This window comes from Mauremys mutica, chromosome 17 (genome assembly GCF_020497125.1).
Source record: "Mauremys mutica isolate MM-2020 ecotype Southern chromosome 17, ASM2049712v1, whole genome shotgun sequence".
NCBI classification, from domain to species: domain Eukaryota; kingdom Metazoa; phylum Chordata; order Testudines; family Geoemydidae; genus Mauremys; species Mauremys mutica.
Genome location: NC_059088.1, coordinates 21,770,424 through 21,793,724, shown reverse-complemented (window position 1 = coordinate 21,793,724; position 23,301 = coordinate 21,770,424). Strand labels below are relative to the sequence as shown.

The window sequence follows — 23,301 nt, the reverse complement described above, 5'->3', positions numbered from 1 at the left end:
TATCGGGCCAAATCCTTCAATCCTTACTCAGTCAAAACTCTCAGTGCCACTTTTCCTAAAGACTGCACGATTTACCCTCTTATTTTGTAGACATCCATTTAAACATACACAGTGCTTTACAAACACTGAAAGGACAAGATCCCAATCCCAAGCTGCCTGTAAAGACAAATATAAGACAGAAGAGTATTGTTTACAATTAGATGATGATATTTATTTTCCTTGTATGCTTACCCTGACTTCGTTGGCCAACATATTTTGTTTGGATTAATGATATATGACAACCATAAAAGCTGAGGAGAATGAAGGTCAGATCCATGCTTCATGAGGAAGGTTTGCAGCTGGTGTGATGATGGGACAAGTGATACAAACAAAGTGTTGCATAATTTTTGGTTTCTTAATGTGTTCAAGTATCGGGTGTGGGGAGAGGTCAGTGATGGGGTAGATAAATAGATTGATGGATGGCCAGTTTCAATTTTGTCCGGGGCAGCTTTGAGCAAAAGTAATTACCAGCTCAGATTGTAATTGTTTGTTGACTTGCAGCATGTGAAATATGTTTGATATGTCTTGGTCCAGTTCCTAGTAAAACAATTATTATTTTTATCATGGTAACATCTAAGGACTCCACTTTACTAGGCTGTCTGCAAACAAATAACAGAGACAGTTGTTGCCTTAGAAAGCTCACAATCTAATATCCACAGCACACTCTTAATTGGTACAATTGGTGGTGGTCGTAGCACTGAGACCGAAAATTGAAAGAACCTGGGGCAACTCAATGTACATGCTGTCAGCATTTGAAGCATTATAGATCAGAACATGAGGACGTGCAAATCATCTTGTGCTGTTTGAGAATGGACTGTATAGACGCTCACAAAGAGCTATAAATAAAAATAATGGCATTTGAAGTTATTTGCTTAATACATACCTTCATTTCACATTCTGTACAGTGCAATCAGGCTGTCATCTGTTATTGCAAAAGTGAGGAGGCCGGCAGGTATTGTTAAATCTCATGCTTCAGGGCGTAAGATGATTGCTTGAGGTATGAAGAAAAACTCAATCATTCATCACATACAGAATGGCACAGCTGGCCATGGAGGAGAAGAATTTGCCTTGCTGTGATTACTGGGGATGTGGGACACCAAAACAGATGGGCCAAATGTCTGATTTTCTGTAACAAATTCAGGGTTCTCATCAGACATCAGCTGCGGCTCAGATATCAATTAAAAATCTGTGGGCTAAATTCAAAGGGCATACAATTTGCGTATTGCTAGAAATATTCTGATTTAGAAACTGATATAGTTATTCTAATACAAACTCCTCCTGTGGATGCAGGTATGTTATAAAGGTACTTTATAACAGTATAGCTTATAGCTAAAGCGATACAACTAGGCATTTATATCGGTTTCTAAACCAACAGAATTATAACAGTACAAAAACTGTGTGTAGATCAGCCCAAAGCGAGGTATAAATAGGTCTAAGGGAATGGAAATTGGTCATCAACACTTAAATGTCATGGTAGTAAGTGCTATACAGAAACCTTAGACAGACGGAGAGGTAGGACCAAATTAAGTTGTACGTTACTCATGTGGTTTTTTTTGTTCTTAAACAGAGTTTCTGTCCTGCTGTGAGTGTTATAGTTTTGACCTCAAGGACTGGGTGAATGTGCTGTACCTGACTTCACCATCTTGCACCCAGTGCATTGGGGACCCAGGAGGGTGGAGCTGGGAGCCCCAGCTCAAGGCTGAGCCCAGTTCTTTTCCAAGGTCTATTTGTCCGCAACATAATCAAGGCCTGACTACAATTCTGTGCTCATGATAGACACCTTCCAAGGTGAGTACTAAGTCTCACTTCTTCCACGACACCCACTAGACATAAGTCAACAATATTTATTATTTTATATTGTTATATTTGTTATTTTTGTAATTAACCAAGCCAGTGTGAAGCACATATGGCTAACCAGAATAACAGCTTGATCATATGGATGTAACTCATACTGACTTTAATGGGATGCTGCAGGAGCATATGGGTCTTCCTGGGGAGATCTGATTGCAGGATCAGAGTCTTAAAATGCAAACTCTTTGAGGCAGCTCTTCAGTATATGTTCTGGGGGTTCTTTAACACAGTAAGCATGCCTTTGGGTACTCTAAAAATAATAGTAAGGTGGACTGGGGTGATATAGTTACTCTTTTAAATGGTAGCTGGAAAAACACGGAAGTAGGCAACTATTTTTAGCTAAAATTATATGTTAAAAAGAAAAAGTTAAGGAGGGAACAGGGCGTGGGGTAGGCAGTGGGGATCCTGTTGTATTAATTTTGATGAAATAAATGGGCCAAAGATATTAACATAACCACAGTGGTGTTTGTATATAGAGACCTCAGCCTGCTTAATACCATGGCAAACACACTATTAAAAGTCCTTGGACCCTTTTATTAAAGATACAGAACAGAAGGAAAAGCATTTGAAATTTAAAGTATTAAGTAAGGCTTTCATTTTAACAACATGCCTTATTCCCTTTCCCTGCAGAGAGATTTAGAAGGAAAAACCTCTTCTTTGACAGTCTTGTTGATGTTGTTAAAGATGGTAAAAACTGGTCTTCTGGGGAAAAGAGAAGATGTTAGTTGAAATGGGCTGGAACTGTTGCTAAAGTTCAAACCGGTTTCATCTCAGGCAGTGTTGGGATTCAGGTGGAGCTGGTAGGGGTGGCGACGTCACCAGGGTCCCTCTCTGGCTCCAGTTGGTCAGAACATGTCTAAGGATTAGGACAAAAAGGGTCTGGAGTCCTAGAAGATGGTGGGGGTGGCAGCCATGATGGGAAGCTCACTCCAGTAGCCTCCATCTGTTCTTCCCTCTGATTTTCTTTTCTATTCTTCTCCCCACAAATTATTTTTTTAAGGATCCCCAAAAGGGAACAGTGGGTGGAATAGCCCATCCCCTCATTATGTTGTCTACCAATTATGCCTAAAATTCAACATGCCAATTTTGGTTTGTTGATTTCCGGTTCCACATATTTTGTTTTTACCAACCATGATTTCAAATCAGTCCTTGAATCATATCATCATGGACTTTTTGTTCAGACTAATTTAGTTTTCCTGTCTCCCTTTTGTTCCTTTTCCCATCAACTTTTCTTGTTATAGGTTATTGTATCATCTACTTTTTACAACTGAGCTCACAATTAAAGTACATTTGTCAGCCCAATTATCACAACAGCCCCCAGCCATTAAACTGTGTAGAATTTGATGAGGTACAAAAGTAACTATTAGCAGAAACACCAACCCAAGGACAGGTAGGAGTTGTAGCCTCATGTTTCTCTTTGAGTGATTCTTTCTATCTGATTAAAGGAGTGGCTTTGTTCAGAGCCAGAGGGTGAATGTGCCCGGAGAGCTGGGTGAAGAGTGAGAAAAATAATACCTATCATAATGCTTTTCATCTGTAGCTAACATGTCATTATCCCCATTATTAGAGATGGAGAAACAGAGGCACAAAGACATAGATTCACAGATTCTTCTTCGAGTGATTGCTCCTATGCATTCCAATGTAGGTGTGCGCGCCGCGCGTGCACGGCTTCTCCGGAACATTTTTACCCTAGCAACTCCGGCGGGCCGGCTGGCGCCCCCTGGAGTGGCGCCGCCATGGCGCTGGTTATATACCCCAGCCGGCCCGTCCGCTCCTCAGTTCCTTCTTACCGCCCGTGATGGCCAGTTGGAACAGTGGAGTGCTCCTTACCTCCACAGCCCTAGCGTTTCTCCATCTCTTACTGTATATAGTTTGTTAGTTAGTTGATAGTTGTATAGTTTATAGTTAGATAGGTATAGTAGTGTAAATAGGGAATTAGAGGGGTTAGCCCCTCTTCTTCCGCACCCGGTGCGGGCTTATGCCTGGGGCACCGGGATTCAAGCCCTGCGCGGCTTGCCAGCGGCACATGCCGGTGAGTGACCCGCACGACTCGTGCCTTCGCTGCCTTGGGGAGGCACACAGAACAGATAAGTGCCCGATCTGCGTGGCCTTCAAGCCCCGGACGAGAAAGGAGCGGGACTCACGCCTTAAACAGTTGCTAATGGAGGCTTCGCTCCAGCCTCCGGCGCCACCTCCATCGGCACCGAAGCCCTCCTCGGCAGGCAGCGCACCGGCAGCACCGAGCCGCTCCGGGGCCGAGCCTCCTCGGCACCCGGCACCGAAGTCCCGGCACCGCTCCCTCTCCCCAGGAAGGAAGCACAAGGTGCCGAAGGCAGCCTCTTCCAAACATCCCCGGAGACCGCTAGCCCAGCCGCCTCCGACACAAACGGTACAGGCTGAGGCAGTGCACAGGCAGTGCACGGCGCCGTCGACTCCTGCGCCGCAAGGGCCGTCGAGTCCGGCACCACCCAGCTCCCCGGTACCCGCCGAGGTAGAGCTGCGGATCCCGTCCACGCCGGAGGCGTTTGCGATGGCGAGGGAGCTAATCGAGCTCGCGGAAGCTCCAAGCCCCCAGCCCCCGGCACCGCCGGTGCGGGCACTCAAGTCAGTGGGCAAACCGATGATGATGCGGCCTCCTTCCCCTGACAAGCGAGACGGACGCTCCAGGATTCGGTCGAGATCCCGGTCCCACTCTCGGAGGCGGTCCCGATCCAGAGGTCGTTCAACATCGCGGTGCCGCTCCCCGTCTCGGCACCGGTCGCAGTCCCGGCACCGCTCGCATTCGCGGCGCCGGTCGTACTCCCGGCAACGGTCCCGGTCACCGAGTCACCGGCACCGCAAGAGGTCCGGCTCCAGTGACCGCGTTCGGCACCGAGTCTCCCGAAGCTACTCCCGACGCCGCCGATCGCCGTCGAGGTCGAGCTCCCGGCACCGCCGGTCGAGCTCCCGGCGCCGCCGATCCAGCTCCCGGCGCCGTCGGTCCAGCTCCCGGCACCGTCGGTCGAGCTCCGGACGCCGTCGGTCGACCTCCCGGTACCGCTCCGCACGCAGGTCCCGCTCTCCGCTTAGGTCACGTGATGACCACCGCCGACCTTCAACGCCTGCTAGACACCTGACGCAGGTTTCGGTTGGGCATTCGGGAACCGCCTCGGCTCCTCCCTGGCCCTCGCATGAACCCTCCATCGCTTCCCCTGAGGGCAGCGCAGTGGACTTCAGGGCAGCGTCTCAAGGACGGGACCTTGGACCCCAGCACTGGGGATATTGGGTCCCCTGGGCCCAACACGAGCAAGGGCCTCCCCTGCAGCTGAGGCAGGCGCCTACGGGCCGTTCAGCGCCGGAGGCGACGGTTAGCAAGCCCCCCCCGTCTCCACAGGAACAGGCTGGCTCGCCACCAGGCCCAGCACCGGGACCGGAGTCCGTGGCTCCTGACCACCCAGGAGCGGACCAGGCATCCGAGGAGGTGCTGCCAGGCCGCTCCTCATCCTCCTCTCCTGACGAGGCGGTGGCAGGGGCATCAACATCTGAACCCCCGCCTATTGACCTCAAGGCGCATCAGGACCTTCTCCGCCGTGTGGCAAAGGCCATGAACCTGCCCGTTGAGGAGGTCACGGAGGACGATGACCCTATAACGGACGTTGTGGGTTTGGACGCCCCAGTGCGAGTAGCATTACCCTTTATCCGCACTATTCAGCGGAACAATACGACAATCTGGCAGTCGCCCTCCTCAGTCCCCCCCACGGCGCGAGGGGTGGAAAGAAAATACTCTGTCCCGCCCAAGGGGTACGAGTACTTCTATGTGCACCCCTCCCCGGACTCTCTAGTAGTCCAGTCGGTGAATGACCGGGAGAGGCATGGCCAGCCGGCCGCTGCACCAAAATCAAAGGAGTCGCGGCGCATGGACCTGTTGGGGCGAAAAATCTATTCGGCGGGTGGCCTTCAGCTCCGCATAGCGAACCAAATGGCGCTCCTGTCCCGGTACACTTTCAACATCTTAGGGTGCCTGGGAAAATTTTCGGAGCTGACGCCGCAAGACTCCCGCCGGGAATTCTCGGTGCTCCTGGACGAGGGCAGGACGGCCTCCAGGACCCTAATTCGGGCAGCCTTGGACTCCGCTGATTCAGGAGCCAGAACTATGGCGTCCGGAATAACCATGCGGCGCATTGCCTGGCTGCAATCCTCCACCTTGCCGCCGGAGGTACAATACACCCTCCAGGACCTCCCCTTTGAGACACAGGGTCTTTTTTCAGAAAAGACAGACACGAGAATTCAGACCCTGAAGGACGGGAGGGTTGCTATTCGTACTTTGGGCATGCACACGCCGGCCACCCAGAGACGATCGTTCCGGCAACAGCCCTACCGACCCTTCCCACAGGCCAGGTCTCGGCCATTTAATAATCGCCGAGCGGCCCCCTTCCGCCGCAGACCATCGGGCGGTCGGCGTAACCAGGCCCAGAGCTCCTCCAAGGCTTCCCAAGGCCCAAAACCGGCCTTTTGATGGGACGCCCGAGGACGGCCCACCACTCTCCCGCCCGGATCCATCCCTATTGTTTTCAAGTCGCCTTTCCCGCTTCCTCCAGGCGTGGTGTTCTATAACATCGGACAGCTGGGTCCTCAACACCGTCCAGCACGGCTACCGCCTGCAGTTTATTTCGCCCCCTCCCTCCCACCCACCTTCCCCGTCCCTCTTCAGGGACCCCTCTCACGAGCAAGTCCTCTTACAAGAGGTCCAGACTCTGTTGAGCGTGGGTGCTATAGAGGAGGTGCCTCGCAGCAGGCGGGGCAGGGGATTCTATTCCAGATACTTTCTCATCCCCAAGGCGAAAGGAGGTCTTCGTCCCATCTTGGACCTCCGGGAGCTCAACAGACACCTGTGCAAGCTCAAGTTTCATATGGTGACCCTGGGGACCATCATCCCTTCCTTGGATCCGGGAGACTGGTTTGCCGCCCTCGACATGAAGGATGCATACTTTCATGTAGCAATTTACCCCCCCCACAGACGCTTCCTGCGCTTCGTAGTCAACGAAGCTCACTACCAGTTTGCGGTTCTGCCCTTCGGCCTCTCCACCGCACCGAGGGTGTTCACCAAGGTTATGGCAGTCGTGGCCGCAGCCCTCCGCCGTCGTCGGATACATGTGTACCCGTATCTCGACGACTGGCTGATTCGCGGCCGCTCCCAAGAGCTGGTAGCGGCTCAGGTGACCGAGATTCTACATCTGTTCCGGTCTCTAGCCCTGCTTATCAATACCGACAAGTCCAACCTAACTCCAGCACAAAGAGTGGAGTTCATAGGAGCGGTGCTCGACTCCAATTTAGCCAGAGCCTGCCTCCCTCGTCTGCGGCACGAGACGATGGTCTCGCTCATACAGGCCCTGCAGGCCTTCCCTTCAACGACGGTGCGATCCTGCCTGCGCCTGCTGGGGCACATGGCGGCGTGCACGTTCGTGACCGCGAACGCAAGGCTGCGGCTTCGCCCGTTCCAGATGTGGCTGTCATCGGTGTACCGCCCCCACCGCGACAGCATGGACATGGTGGTTACGGTGACGAAGCCCACTCTCCAGTCGCTCACCTGGTGGCTGAATCCGGAGGTTGTCTGCGCAGGGGTTCCGTTCCGCCCTCCTCGCCCGTCGGTCACCCTGACCACAGACGCCTCGGCACTCGGCTGGGGTGCTCACATAGGCGACCTGCACACCCAAGGTCTCTGGTCGGCCCAGGAACTCTCCCTCCACATCAACGTCCGGGAGTTGAGAGCGATCCGCTTGGCATGTCTCGCCTTTCGGGCCCACCTGCAGGACCGCTCTGTAGCGGTGTACACGGACAACACTACAGCAATGTTTTACGTAAACAAGCAGGGCGGAGCCCGTTCCTCCCCGCTCTGCAGAGAAGCGATGCTCCTATGGGACCTTTGCGTGACCCACTCAATTCGCCTCGAAGCGTTTTTTCTGCCGGGGGTGCAGAACACGCTGGCAGACCATCTCAGCAGGTCGTTCGCCTCCCACGAGTGGTCCCTTCGCCCGGATGTGGCTTATACAATCTTCCAGAGGTGGGGGTTTCCCCAGATAGACCTGTTCGCCTCCAGGGTCAACAGGAAGTGCACCAAGTTCTGCTCGTACCAGGGTCGAGCTCCGGGCTCCCTCTCGGACGCGTTCCTCCTGACGTGGACAGGTCCCCTCCTTTACGCGTTTCCCCCGTTTCCACTCGTACACCGCGTGTTACTCAAGCTTCGGAGGGACAGGGCCCGCGTAATACTCGTCGCTCCGGCCTGGCCGAGACAGCACTGGTACACCCTGCTGCTCGAGCTGTCAGTTCGGGATCCCATTCCCCTTCCGTTATGGCCGGACCTCATCACTCAGGACCTCGGCAGGCTTTGTCACCCGAACCTGCAGTCGCTGCATCTTACAGCTTGGTTCCTGAGTGGTTGACCGACGCAGAGAGGGGTTGTTCGTCGGCGGTGCAACAAGTCCTGCTCGAAAGTAGAAAGCCTTCGACGCGCTCTACCTACCTCGCAAAGTGGAAACGCTTCACGCTCTGGTGCGACCAGCGAGGTCTTAACCCATTCTTGGTCCCTATCTCGACCATCCTCGACTACCTCTGGTACCTAAAAGGTCAAGGTCTGGCGATCTCTTCCCTGAAGGTGCACCTGGCGGCTCTGTCGGCCTTTCGGCCCGCCATCGGAGGTCGGTCCGTCTTCTCTCACCCGATGGTTGCCCGCTTCCTTAAAGGTCTAGACCGTCTGTACCCGCCGGTACGTCCTCCTGCCCCGACCTGGGATTTGAACCTGGTTCTGGCCCAGATGATGGGACCGCCCTTCGAGCCCCTGGCTACGTGCTCTCTGCTTTATCTCACCTGGAAGACGGCCTTCCTCGTGGCAATTACATCCGCCAGACGAGTCTCGGAACTCCGCGCCCTGACGGCCGGGCCCCCGTATACCGTCTTCCATGCGGATAAGGTGCAGCTTCGACCGCACCCGGCCTTCCTCCCCAAGGTGGTGTCGGCCTTCCACCTCAACCAAGAGATCTTCCTCCCGGTCTTCTTCCCGAAGCCGCACGCCTCACTTCGTGAGCAGCAGCTCCACACCCTGGACGTCCGCAGGGCCCTCGCTTTCTACATCGACCGGACGAAGCCCTTCCGGCGTTCGACCCAGTTGTTTGTGGCAATCGCTGATCGCATGAAAGGCGAGCCAGTATCCTCGCAGCGCATTTCATCCTGGGTGACGTCATGTATACGAACGTGCTACGAGCTTGCTCGCGTCCCCCCATGCCGCCTCACCGCTCATTCCACCAGAGCGCACGCTTCTTCGGCCGCCTTCCTGGCCCATGTCCCCATCCAGGACATCTGTAGGGCGGCCACCTGGTCTTCGGTACACACCTTCGCTTCCCACTACGCGTTGGTGCAACAGTCTCGAGACGATGCAGCCTTTGGCTCAGCGGTCCTGCACTCGGCCACGTCTCACTCCGACCTCACCGCTTAGGTAAGGCTTGGGAATCACCTGACTGGAATGCATAGGAGCAGTCACTCGAAGAAGAAAAGACGTTTACTCACCGTAGTAACTGTTGTTCTTCGAGATGTGTTGCTCCTATCCATTCCAGACCCGCCCTCCTTCCCCACTGTCGGAGTAGCCGGCAAGAAGGAACTGAGGAGCGGACGGGCCGGCTGGGGTATATAACCAGCGCCATGGCGGCGCCACTCCAGGGGGCGCCAGCCGGCCCGCCGGAGTTGCTAGGGTAAAAATGTTCCGGAGAAGCCGTGCACGCGCGGCGCGCACACCTACATTGGAATGGATAGGAGCAACACATCTCGAAGAACAACAGTTACTACGGTGAGTAACCGTCTTTTCCAATGCCAGAAGGGACCATTGTGATCATCTAGTCTGATCTGTTATCAGGGCCAGCTCCAGGTTTTCTGCTGCCCCAAGTGGCAAAAAAAAAAAGCCATGGCAGTGCGATCGCACCGCTCCACTCTTCGTCGGCAATTCATCGGCAGATCCTTCGCTCCAAGAAGGACTGAGGGACCCGCCGCCAAATTGCAGCCGAAGACCTGGACATGCCTCCCCAATAACGGCTGGAGTGCCACCCCTTGGTATTGGCTGCCCCAAGCACCTGCTTCTTTAGCTGGTGCCTGGAGCCGGCCGTGCCTCTTATATAACACAGGCCAGGAACTTCCTCAAACTAATTCCTAGAGCAGATCTTTAAGATAGACTTCCAATCTTGATTTAAAAATTGTCAGGGATGGAGACTCCACCACAACTCCCAGCAAATTGTTCCAATGAGTAATTATTCACTGTTAAACATTTACACCTTCTGTCCAAAAGACTAGCCAACAACACCCAGCAGGTCAGTGGCTGAGCTGGGAATACAACCCATACTGGAAAATATTAAATGAATTATCAATAGAGCATTGCTAAATTTTCTTGCATCCTTTTTTATGCACTATTCTCAAAGTGTCATTTAAGTGATGCTTTGTTCATTCAAGCATTTGCAGAAGACAAATTTCAGGCCCGTCGTCACCCAACATTAACTTAATCACAAAACAAGCAATAGAGGCCAGAGTATCCAAACAGGAAAGAGAAACAATGCCATGTGACTTAAACAGCCCATCACACAGCTGGAATATTGAATTGTAACTATCAAGTACTTGGAGGAATTCACAGCAAATAATTTTTGAGCAACCATTAAGCTGGAATTTATTTGCACAAAACATTTGGCAAGTGGTTTGGAATGGCAAACAAATTAGTAAAAAAAATGCAAACTGTTCATGTACAATTTGCATACAGGAAAAAGGACTAAACTCACCAAATAAATAGTTAGCTGCAGTTTGTTCATTTGATTCTGCCTACCAGTCCCTTGGCTCTAGTATTGTCAAGGGGGTTCTCAAGGGTGGGTTTTGAGAAGCGGTTAGGGTTTCAGTTGAATAATTTGTGGATTGTGGGGAAGGGATAGGAGTGCAGCTCTACACTGCTACATCCTCCCCGGGAACATTTTTGGAAATGGCAGGGCAAAATGACTGCATTCTAGAACAAAAAAATATTGCTCTTTAGAAAGCCGGGAAGGGGAAATATTATATTCATTCCTGATCAGGGACAGTTTAGCAGTATCCAAAGTGGAAGATGATCTTTCCTGGGAGCAGAATAATCCCCCCCTTCAAATCAGCTGTTGGGGGGTGGGGGTCTACTGTGGAAGAGGGCTCCCCTCAACAACAAAAAATTAAGCTCTGAAGTTTTCATGGGAGAAATGGATCTAACTGCAACTAGCAGTAAGAGCTTTTGCAGCTGTCTTGCTTGGAGGATTGAAAAAAAACACCGGCCTGCCAAGCAAGAGACAATTGGGAGCTGTAACTAGGTCATGCATTCACTGCCTGCTGGAGAACTTGAAATATTGCCCAGAAGCGAGAGTTTTATGAAATGCCTGTTTTTTCTCTGTGTAAGAAAGCTATTGGTGTGCAGCAAACATACACACGTCCCTAGTATATGAGTAGAAGCAGGTGGGAGCTCCACCAGAACCAGCTGCATTACCCAGCGTTTGGGGAAGGAAGTAGCAGAGTCCTGCAAAGCTTCCCTGTGTATTATTGGCAGGGAAAGAAGGAGGTGGTGTGCTACTCTGGAACCTCCCACATGCTTCCACCGTTAGACCTCCCCTTGGCAGCTACCCTCCTGCCCGCCCACTGAACTGCTATATATGATCCCTCAATACCAGCCTTTGCTCTGTAGAATCTTCTCCTGTCACGCTGCAAACGCTGCTTATTCCAAGTCATAAGCAGCTGAGAAGATCTGACCAGAAGGCACTCAACATGGGTAAGAAACTGTCCCCAATCTGCAAGTAGCATTAGGCACGAAGACCCACAGTTTTGGCTTGTGGTTCCAACCTGTTATCTTGCTGCTGTTGGTATTTTGCAGGCTGCAGCATTTGTCCTTTGCAATTTCCTATCTTTCCCCTAAGCAGGGACTTGCGGATTTGCTACTGCGTAACCAATGCAGAGTACATGTAAGGAGCAGTGTGGGCTAAAGTTTTGTTGGACTGATAAAAAGTTTTTCTTTAAGCTACTTAAACTAACTAAAAATAAGACTAAGTTTTAAAATCTTTAAATGCATCTCTTGGTATGTGAGCAACAGCTACGTTTGTTTGTTTCAGAATTTGGAAGCTGCATGAAAGGTGTGATAACAGTAATCTTGCTGAGTGACTAATTCTCCTCTCCTTTAAGGAGGACTGTCAGGTAGCTAAGGACCAACGTTTAACGTTGTATTTACTTGCTTTCTACAAATCCTACTACTAATATAAACTCCTTTCGGAAACATTTTTTGGGGAAACAACACAAGTAGAGAATTTTTTTCTTTAGATATAAATATTCCCCTATATTATTTACAGCCTGAACTAGTATATTGTGCTTGTCATGGTACATGAAAAGGTCCTTGGAGACCATGGTAAAAAAAACTTTCAGAGGCAGAAAGCTAAACTGACTAGACTGGTTTAACTATCCAACCTGAATGTTAACTTTTTGCAGTTCTGACAGCGTAAATGATGAAAAGTAAACTAGAATTTTGAGTCTGTTTGTTTATTAGGAGGGTTTGATTAGTAACACAAATAAGGCTCCTGTCATAATGACTGCAGTGTACATGCCTAAAGAGTGATCCGAATACCATACATGTAGAGAAAACTACATCCCTGTGCCAACGCGGAGTTGAGCTGCTTCATGGATTTCTGATGAGCCCTAAATCAATCTTGGATGAGGGAGGAGGAGAAGGGGGAAGCCCTCTTGTGCAGACTTTTAGAGTTGAGACAGAATCCTCAATCTCCATGATCAGAGTGATCTGTTGTTTGGGTGGGGTGGGTCTTGTCTCACATTTTCACAGGAGTGTTACTTTTGGCCCTTTCATACTTCTGTTGCTTAGGTTGTGACTGTTTGAACAATGGCATAATTACTGCTCTTGTCCTCCAGGTCTGCTGTATACTCTCATCAGTTTAATGTGGGCAAAGTTATGTCATAAAACTAACTTAATTGTCTACCTCCTTCTTTTTTAATATGTTACCGGATAAGTTAAACATAATCTTGTAGCTTGATAAGAGAACTGCCTGTTTGTTCAAACTCTAACAAGCAGATGTTGTGCAAAAGACACTCCACCAATCTAGTGCTTCCAGTATGAAGAGGAAAACTAGACACTTAATCCCATTTGATTTGCTGTAAATGGGTTCTCTCCCCCTCTTCCCGCCCTCAAAAAGAGTATACCGCAGACATGCTTTAATGTAAGCTGACTTACAAAGCATACTGTAGTAGTGGTAGGCTGTGTTGATCAATGTGAAAGGTCTTTCAGGCTTGTTATACAAGTTTTTGTTTTAGGGGAGGCAGTTATAACTTGTCTATAAGAATTTACTGTTGCTCAATCATGCTACACAGTGTCTAACTCAGAAATTATGCAATCATATACATAAAAAGGTAGTAGTTTAGTGGTGTGGTTAAACATGCTGGAATCTTTCATACTCCTTTAACCTCAAACATATTGCTTTAAGTCAAATTATGTAGAAAGGTATCCCTTGATTGTGCAAACAGCTGTTACATTGAACTAACTAGCATGAAATACTCTATACAGAGGCTAAAACGGTTTTTATTATCATATTGCATGTTGTAAATCTATAAAATCTAGTCTCTTTAGGCAGACTTCCCACAACTCCTATTTTATCCGAACAGTCTGCAAATTTACTGTAGCTGCCTCAGTAGGCTTTATAGCTCAGCCATATAATGTAACAGCCAGGTTGCATAAGCATAAAGCGAATGACCTTTTTATTTGTAAAAGATTGTTTTTTTCAGAAATTATTCTGAAAATAGGCTCCCATGTCCCATTTTTATCGCTTGCATGGTATCCAGTGTCTTTGGGCTTCTTTGTATTTCCATGGCATCTTTTCCCTAAAAATCTGAAAGTACTTTACTGCTATTTATTAAAAGTCTACAACCCCCTGGGACTAACATGATCCAATGGTTGGAAGTTGAAGCTAGACAAATTCAGACTAGAAATAAGGCAAATATTTTTAACAGTGAAAGTAATTAACCATTGGAACAATTTACCAAAGGTCATGGTGGATTCTCCATCACTGACCATTTTAAAATCAAGATTGGATATTTTTCTAAAATATCTGCTCTAGAAATTATTTTGGGGAAGTTCTATGGCCTGTGTTATTCAGAAGGTCAGACGATGATCACAATGGTCCCTTCTGGCCTTAGAATCTATGAAAGTATTATTATTCCCAAACAGGCACAGAGAAATGAAGTGACTTGCCCTAGGATCACACAGGGAGTCAGCAATAGCTACAAATAGAACCTAGGTACCTTGAGGTTAGTCTCCTGTTCTGACCACTAGACTAGAGCAGGGGTTCTCAACCTTTTTCTTTTTGAGGTACCTCCAACATGCTATAAAAATTCCAGGGGCCGCCTGCACCACCATAACTGTTTTTCTACATATCCACTAGATTAAAAGTCAGGGCTGGCGTTAGGCCCCATGAAGCTCATAGACTCATAGACTTTAAGGTTAATAGGCAGCAGGTTTAAAACAAATAAAAGGAAGTTCTTCTTCACGCAGTGCACAGTCAACTTGTGGAACTCCTTACCTGAGGAGGTTGTGAAGGCTAGGACTATCACAGCGTTTAAAAGAGAACTGGATAAATTCATGGTGGTTAATTCCATAAATGGCTGTTAGCCAGGATGGGTAAGGAATGGTGTCCCTAGCCTCTGTTTGTCAGAGGATGGAGATGGATGGCAGGAGAGAGATCACTTGATCATTGCCAGTTAGGTTCACTCCCTCTGGGGCACCTGGCATTGGCCACTGTCAGTAGACAGATACTGGGCTAGATGGACCTTTGGTCTGACCTGGTATGGCCGTTCTTATGTTCTTATGTCAGAAGGAACCATTATGATCATCTAGTCTGACCTGCTGCACGATTCAGGCCACTAAGTTACTTGGGCTTCAACTTCAGCCCTGGATGGCAGGATGGTGGTGGGGCTCAGGCTTCAGCTTTCTGCCCTGGGCGCAGCGAGTCTAACACCAGCCCTGCTCTCTGGTTTATTTTGGCAGACCCTCTGAAACCTGCTTGAAGCCCCACAGGGGAGTCCAGACCTCTGGTTGAGAACCCCAGGACTAAAGGATACAGTTGTCACTTTCTGACTTTGTACAGCATGTTATATCATTTAGCAGAACTTGGTGTGGTTAAAAAACTAGGGTGGGGATGATCTGTCATTCTCAGGGGTGACCTTTGGTTGTATGGGGGCCCTTGTAATCATCAAAAGATCGGCCCTTTACTATTTCCATTAGGTCATGGGGAAAACTGCCTCCCCCAACTTTAAACCCTGCTGGGTGGCAGGAGAGGAGGCGCTGCAGGCCCCTGAGGTCTGTTCCTTCACTGTTCTGTTGGGAATTATGGTTCATACCTTCAAAACAACTATCAATGTTGCAGCAGGCCATCCATATACCCTCTTGTTAACTAGAACAGAGGTTGCCAAGCTGTGGCCTATGGAGCACTTGCTGGTGGTTGATTGCTTATGAGCTGGCTGTTCACATGGGGCTGGCTCACCTCTTGGTTTAAACTGTGGGAAACAGGACAGATAGAAGAGGGCGACGAAATAAAGAACAAAAGGAGACAGTGGGACTCTCTACTTTCCTGCACCAAGCACTGGTGTAAATGACTGCAGAGGATGTAAAATGCTACCAACATCAGAATGGCAGTGTCTTACTCTCACTTTGCATGGGGGCAAATGACTGCATAAGATACAGGGAAATGAAGACTCAAGCCTAGTGCGATGTCTTTGTGAATAAGGACAAAACACTGCACTAAAAACATAGCTTCCACGTGAGCAATTGCTGTAATTGCCACCAGGGGCGGCTCTAGAAATTGCGCCGCCCCAAGCAGGGCGGCATGCTGCAGGGGGCGCTCTGGCGGTCGCTGGTCCCGCGGCTCCGGTGGACCTTCTGCAGATGTGCCTGCGGAGGGTCCGCTGGTCGCGCAGCTCCGGTGGACCTCCCGCAGGCGTGCCTGCGGATGCTCCACCGGAGCCGCGAGACCAGCGGACCGTCCGCAGGCATGCCTCCGGGAGGTCCACCAGAGCCGCCTGCCGCCCTCCCGCGGGACGCCGCCCCAAGCGCGCGCTTGGCGCGCTGCGGTCTGGAGCCGGCCCTGATTGCCACGAGGCTGTTATCTGTATGGTGTCTGAGAGGGAAGGTGGATTGCATGGCACAGGAGCTTTGTCAATAAAGATATCCTCCACATTTTGGGGTGGAGGGGATGGGACCTCAAGTATTCCTGATCTAGCAGTAAACTGAACTAGCTACTTATCCCAGTCACACTGTGATAAATGACAGTAGTTTGCAAATCATGTTGGTCTTTCGCTAGATTTCTCTTACAAATCCAGTCCAACTTCAAGGTATTCTAAACATTCAATCCGATGCCAAGATAGCTGGGAAGCTGCATTTAATGATGACTATTAGTATGTGTAATGACACGTTAATATCTCTAATGTAAACATTTTTATCAACATCTTGCTGCAAAAATGGTACAAATAGCAGATTCGTTACTTGTGTGCTCATGAAGCGTCTGACCCAAAATACAGTGAAAGCTATAGGTCAACTTCAAACAGATGCTCAACGGTTTATTACAACAGAATATTTGAACACGGGAAGGAACGGAGAGAAAGTGGGAGGGAAGGAAGGAGGAGTAAGGGGAGGGAGGGGAAGAGGAAAGGCGGGGAATGTCACCGTCTTGCCCTAGGTTATCTCTAGCAAACATTCTAGTTTAAGCTGTCTCTTACTTTATTAATCTGCAAAAGAACAACGTATTTGTGCAATACTAATCTAGTACTGATCTAATCCATGTTTTGTCCCTGCTAATTTAGCTGACTAGGAAAAATAGGATGGAGTTTATTGCTATGTATCTATTTTTAATAAAGTTGACATTGTGCCTTACAGGGCTCAGACATTCAGTGGTGTGGAATACATCAGATTTTCTGTCCTTTTGTCTATGTTCAGACAGTCTTCTAAGACAGCCTATTTAGTACTAAAGCACCCTCGCTTTTTGAGGAAATCATGTTTTAAAGTAACAAACCTCAGAAGGTAGTGAGTGGATTCTGCAAAGTAACTTGTCATCTTTGTTTCCTAAAGAATAGCAACCTGATTTAATGGGGAAATACAGCTGTCACATCCTATTGAGCTGAAGGTGTCGGATTCTGTAGGGTTTGTTTTGAAGAACTTGTTTGTCACAATATAAGATTATAACACGGTGAAAATGAGCAAAATGGCAAGTCATTTATCAGACAGATGCTTGAAGCACTGCAGTCAACTGCAAAGCGGGCATTACATTCTTTGGTCCTGCTCAGAATTATCTCAGTTTATCACATTGCTGCTGGCTGCTCATTATTTGTATAAGATGGGGGTGGGGAGGGGCAGTTGGACTCTCCATCCATGTTGGAATGGGTTCAGCAGGACTACAGCAGTGCAGAATTTTATACTCTGATAAGGTGGATAAACTTGCCATGTGGTGTTAATGTGTTTTTAAACAGTGCGTCAGGATAATATTTTCTTGATCCTAGATAGTTATTTGTTAATGTAAACCTGAAACACAAATCCTGTGACTGTCTGGAATATTGACTGTTACAGTAGCAACTGCTATACAGTAGATTTTTATTATTATTTTATGTAACTGTCAACCATAGCGCTCCTATGTAGTTAAAACGAATATGCTCCTGCATTGATACAAAGGGAGCCAAGAAATCTTTAGAAAGAAGGCTAGTAACTGGCAACTGTCTGTCCAGTGTCTGTTTGCACCTGGACTACTACTTCTACATGACCTGGATATGGTGTTTATCACAGTCCTGATTTGAAAGTGATCAACAGCTCCAAATTGTGAGGCTTTGTGCCAAAGAAACGTGTGTAGTCCATGGAGCTAGCTTTAGCATTTATTTTATTCAGCAGTAATGTAAGGAACCCTCAGGCCTGTAAGACATTGGCTTCAGCAGTTAGCATAAGTCTTGAGGCCTATGGACTTCGGCACAGATAAATGGCCTAATGGTCACTCCTAAATTTTAGGGAACTGAGAAGAGAACAGTTAAGGGGGAAGTTAGTCCATAATGACACCAGCCAACCATAGGAACATGAGCAACACCAGCTTTTGGATATCTTAGAATGGGAACATCTTCAGATGTCTAACCACAAGAGTGCCATGTCAATGAATTGACATATGTGATAATACGTTGAGATCTTTAATATACAAATCTATAGGAGAAGGGTACCCCAACATTAGTAGGGCGAGGAAATACAAATAGGAACGGGGAGAAATCCCTACTGAAAATGCATTAGATATAGTGGCATCAGCATATCATATTATAGAAGTTGTATCCCAGCCTGTGGGCAGGAGGAGCGAGAGATGTAGCCCTTGGGAGGTGCCAGAATGATGATTGCTAGTGATAGTGATGGTGATGAGGAAGACAATGGCTAACATTTCACGTTGTTCTGCAAGGGATGGTGTGAGTATATACATGTTCAGATGTACATTCTGTAGTATCTCTGTCTTTCTGGGTTAGAGTGTTTGTGACTTCGCTAAATGCATTGATAAACTATTGTAAATACAGAAGGTTTCCTAAAGTGTGAGTGCCGCAACTGTGCACATTGGAGTTCCCAACTGAACTAATTTTAATAATACTGGGCCTGATTTTGGGACAAGATCCTGTCAAATCTCAAAGTGATAACTGGGAATTCTTAAGTATTCAGTATAGTTAATATATGATTCATAGATCGGACTACACATGGAATGCACCTTGAATCCACTAAATTCCTGCTTGAACCCTTAAAGCACAGAGGTACACTTGTTTTCAGTTCCTCTACTGCTTTAATGTACCTTGATCTCCCCTAATAAAGGAACAAGCCCTGAGCCTCCAGCCAGATTTGAACTTCACCTGCTGCTTGTCAGATTCCTCCACTGACACTCATCAGGTTCCTTCCCAGACTCGCACCTGAGCTGCCCCCGCTTCTGCTGGTTGAGACTAGTTGAGGAGTGCAGATAGGGATCAATGAAGGTTTCAGTTAGCAGGAAAGTAGGAAGGAGTGCTGAGGAGCAGAAGCTGGGGAACTGAGTTTCTAGCAGTGAGGAGGTGGTTCAGGTGAGGATTCCCACTAAGCAAAACACTCTGCACTACTGGCCCCCACCCAGCTTCTAAATCTCTAGAATCAGCCACTCCCAGGGTTAATCCACAGAAGAGGCCTGCACAGTGTTCCTATAATGGGTTAGTCAAATTGAGCAATCTGTCTAGCTGAACTCCTGACAGTGCTTCACTACTAATCCCTAAAACCTTTCACAAATCAAGTCTTTCTAAATCCCCAATGTTTATCTGACTGCTTATGAGTCAGTCATTTGGTGTTAAATTGCAGGGTGCGACTTTTTGAAAACTAAGACCCAAGCTTTCTTCCATTTTTGGATCTCCAACCTGACATGCTGGGCCTCATTTTCAGAGGTCTTGAGTGCTCTCAACTTTTATTGGTCCATGGGATTTGTGGGTGGCACTTCTGAAAACTGGGTCTAAGATCTCTTAAGCTGAGCACCAAAAGTCAGTGACCTTTTTGGAAAATGTGCAGGTGAATAACTTGGAGATATCTAACCTTTTTTTTTGTTTTCTCCTCTTTCATCAGCAAAATGTGGAGCATGTGGTCCTGGGTACAAGACTCCTTTAGATGCCATGAAAGGCAAGTCCTATCAACTGTATTCTGAAATCTAGGTTATCAAAACAAGAGCATTATTGAACCACCTTCAGATTCAGTGAAGATTAACAAGATGCCTTTTGAGTGTAGCATTAGCTAACTCTATTCTGCAGCTGGCATAATGGAAGGGCTGACAAGCCCTTGTAAGGGGTAGGGAGATTCCCTGGTCTCTCCTTCTTCAGGATAATTTTTGAAAGTGTGTGCACATTACATTCAGAGGGCCCTTCAGAAATATCTCTGATCCAGGGATGAGTCCTCCTGGAGCAAAGATGGGGTAAATAGAACCCCAAACTGCGAATGGGCCACACCACAGGCAGGGAAATCCCCTTCAGACTGACCCCTGCCTAGTGTGCTTTCCGGCATAATGAAGACTCTGATCATATCTACCCCACCCCACCCCTGAGGAAGACAAAGGAAGAAGGTTCCCAACCTCCAGTTCAAGGGGGCTGGAAAAATTTTTAAACTGGGGGTGCTGAGAGCCATTGAACCAAATTGTAAACTCTGTATATAATGGAAACCACTTCAAGATGGGGGTGCAGCAGCATCCCCAGAACCCCTAGCACCTATGCTCCCGTTGGGCAAATCCAACTCAGTGAGAGAGACCTCCAAGGCTTGCTTTGGGGATAGCGTGGAGCTGATTTGTGTTGACCTAAACAAGCTCTCTGCCTTGCAAGGTCCCAGAGAAGAGATTGTGTACCTGCCCTGTATCTACAGAAACACTGGGATAGAGAAGCCTGACTATCTGGCAACAGTGGATGTTGACCCCAAATCTCCACACTACTGCCAGGTACCCGCTGTCAAGATTCTGGCTCTAATCCTCTTTACTTAGCCTGGGCTGACTCTAGGCAACTTTACTGCCGTTTAGTAACACTCTGTAGCTGCAGCTCCTTGAACCCCTTCTTCAAAGGGAAAAATTTCTGTGCTTGCCAGTGGTGGCTAAATGGGGACCTGATGCACCAAAATTTGGAGGACCTTGAACAATCTCTCTCTCTCTTTCCTCTCTCTCTCATATCTATCTATCTATCCTTGATGGATTCTTGTCTTGTGCCTACTCCTAAGCCATTAATTTTCCTGCCAAATGGGGCAGGTCAGCTTTATGTTGCCATTTCTCCTTCTGCTCCACTTCTTGCTATCCTACCTGGGACCTCCTAAAATCAAGAAGGTTAGATCCCAAGGATCCTGCCTTAATCTTTCTTTGTCTGCTTTCTCCCTGGTATTTGACTCTGGTAGATCTTTCTCCATGACCACTCTCAAATAGATGTCTCAGTATTGACTATCAATCTAACTTCATGCTACGTTTCTTAGAGATGTGCAGCCAGTTCACAATGAAACCCCAAACCATGGGTAACTCAACTTGTTTCCTATTTCATTAGAAGCTCTAAACTCAACCTTCCTCTTGGATTTGCCCGGTTTATGATTTCACATAAAAGCTATATGAAACTTGGTGGCTTAGTGGTGTGTTTGCTTTGAGTTTTCAGCCTCTTTCTAAACTTGGTCTTGGGAATCTTCCAGGGATTGCTGAAAGCTAATATTTACCTGTTGTTCTGGGTCTCTTTCAAAGCCATTCTGTGCTTAGTAAGCATTTGAGTAGCTCCCTCTGAAACCCCATTGTCAGTAGGTATTGAGCAAGATTACTAATCACTGCAGGATCAAATTTGTTTGGGGAATCCAACGGGTTTGACAGTTACTCATTTGTTTAAGGTAAGTAAATTGATCCTGCTTTAGGAACTCTATAAAACTAATCTGTTCTGTCATAAAATGGGAAAGCACAATCTACCTGGCCAAGACTACAGCTTTCAGTTAGCTGGTAAAACTGTATTTTAGAACCACAGTTCTAACAGTTTTTGGTACATGGTTAAAAAAAGTGTAATCTAAACTGCATTTAAAAATACTAGATATTTGTATGTCTCAAAATGCTTTAATGCATTTTAGCCTCAGATCTCTAGCATTACAGTGCACCTGAGGGGCAGTTTATCTGTGACAAGACATCTTGTCACAACTGTTCCTTTGCATAACTATTGCTAAGACTCTTACTGGAGGGATGCAGTTTCTTAAAGTTTCTTAAGCGCTGATCTCTCCATGTTTCTTAAATGCACACAATATGCTACTAAGGACCAGCCGCCAGAGTGTAAAGTATTATTACTCCAGTCAGTTTGCCACAACTTGTCCCAACTGAAATCGGATAAACCTTATAAAGTCAGACCCTTGCTGCCTAGATACAATTATTTTTTTTCTCTCTATCACTGATCTGTGTCTCTTGCAACTGCTAGCCAGTCTTTCTACCTTCCAAATATTAGATACATTTAATAGCACACCTATTAAAAAACAAATGTTAGGACGTCATGATGCCCAAATTCACGTGTGATGCTCTACTCACCGCTAGAGCACCTCTTTCTGGCTACATCTGGGGATTATCTCTGCCAAGCCAACAACCCTTCCTGCAGTTGCACTCTGTCACTCTGTCTTCCTCTCTCAGGTCTCAACTGCTCTTGCTTCATTTTTTTGGCCCTCCAGCCATGTCATTGTGGTTTTCCCTTTCTGGGGAAATCATGTGCCTCAAAGTATTTCAGGACTCACTGTCCCTGTCATTCTTTTCTTTCACTGCCCCTTAATAGTGCCACTTCCAGTGGCTTCTAGGGGATCCCAAGCCCATGGGAAACCAAGGCCCATCCTCTACACTGGGTTCCAGCTCAGGGACCCTACAACAAGGTGTCAAGGTCTGCATAGTCCTATCCCTTACTGCTTTATCCCTGGGTGACCTCACCTTCTATCACCCTAACATGCCTGCCCATCACCCTAAGCTACAGCCCCTCCTGTTCCTCTTCAGCTGAGCTTCATCTCTAATTAGTCCTCCTTGTTCCCTGGCTCCTCCTCCAGGTGCAGCCTAAGTGTTTAATTGGTCCATCTGGCCACCTTCACCTCTTCATGCCTTGTGTGGGATGGACACCCAGTCACAGATGCACAGAGAGTGATTTGCCCAATATCACACATGATGGAGGTAGAGGGCCAGGAATAGAACTCAGGAGTCCTGGCTCCTGGTCTCCCGTGCTAAAGACCCAGAATGGGATTTTCTTCAAAACCACCTAAGGGATTGAGCACCAAGGGATTCTTAAACTACTCTGAAAATCTCGGCCTAGAACTACTCACTGGATAACATCAACAATTTCACTCGTGTTTCCTATGCTATGTCTGTATTTCTAAAGAACTGTTTTCTTAGGACTGCCTGTCTTACAGACTGAATCTGAACCATGCCTTTGACTTCATAGGTGATCCACCGCCTGCCCATGCCCAACCTCCGAGACGAACTCCATCACTCTGGGTGGAACACCTGCAGCAGCAGCTTTGGGGACGTCACAAAGAAACGGAACCGGCTGCTTCTTCCCAGTCTGATTTCTTCCCGCATTTATGTGGTGGATGTGGGCACAAACATGCGGGCTCCCAGGATTCATAAGGTATGTCTGAGGTGACTCCAAGAGATGTATCTCACCTAGGAGGTGGGAACTAAAATTTCCCACTTATGAATGTGAACGAGGAAATCCAGAACAATTTTTTAGGGCTTTTGGGGAACCTTAAGAACTGGTCAGTCTCAAAAGTCTTGGAATATTTAAGAAATTTAATCTTCTTTGTCTGTGGAAAAAGAGTAAATTCTCAAATCCTTGAGTTCTATATGTAGAGCAACACCCCCTCCCTCG

At 47.8% G+C, this 23,301-nt stretch overlaps 1 protein-coding gene across 3 annotated transcripts in view; it reads left to right on the top strand.

The window, feature by feature from the left end:
• The window catches only part of SELENBP1 (selenium binding protein 1), a 57,324-nt gene that overhangs the window by 16,942 nt on the left and 17,081 nt on the right, over positions 1-23,301 (top strand). The window contains exons 2-5 of one of the 3 annotated variants that reach the window (XM_044991993.1): positions 1,607-1,827; positions 19,541-19,594; positions 20,284-20,396; positions 22,876-23,061. In XM_044991993.1, the coding sequence (XP_044847928.1) occupies positions 1,809-1,827; positions 19,541-19,594; positions 20,284-20,396; positions 22,876-23,061 (372 nt within the window). In that variant the 5' untranslated portion in view covers positions 1,607-1,808. Of the gene's footprint in view, positions 1-1,606; positions 1,828-11,429; positions 11,678-19,540; positions 19,595-20,283; positions 20,397-22,875; positions 23,062-23,301 lie in introns of those variants that run through there. The other 2 variants (XM_044991994.1, XM_044991996.1) reach the window with 2 other exon arrangements.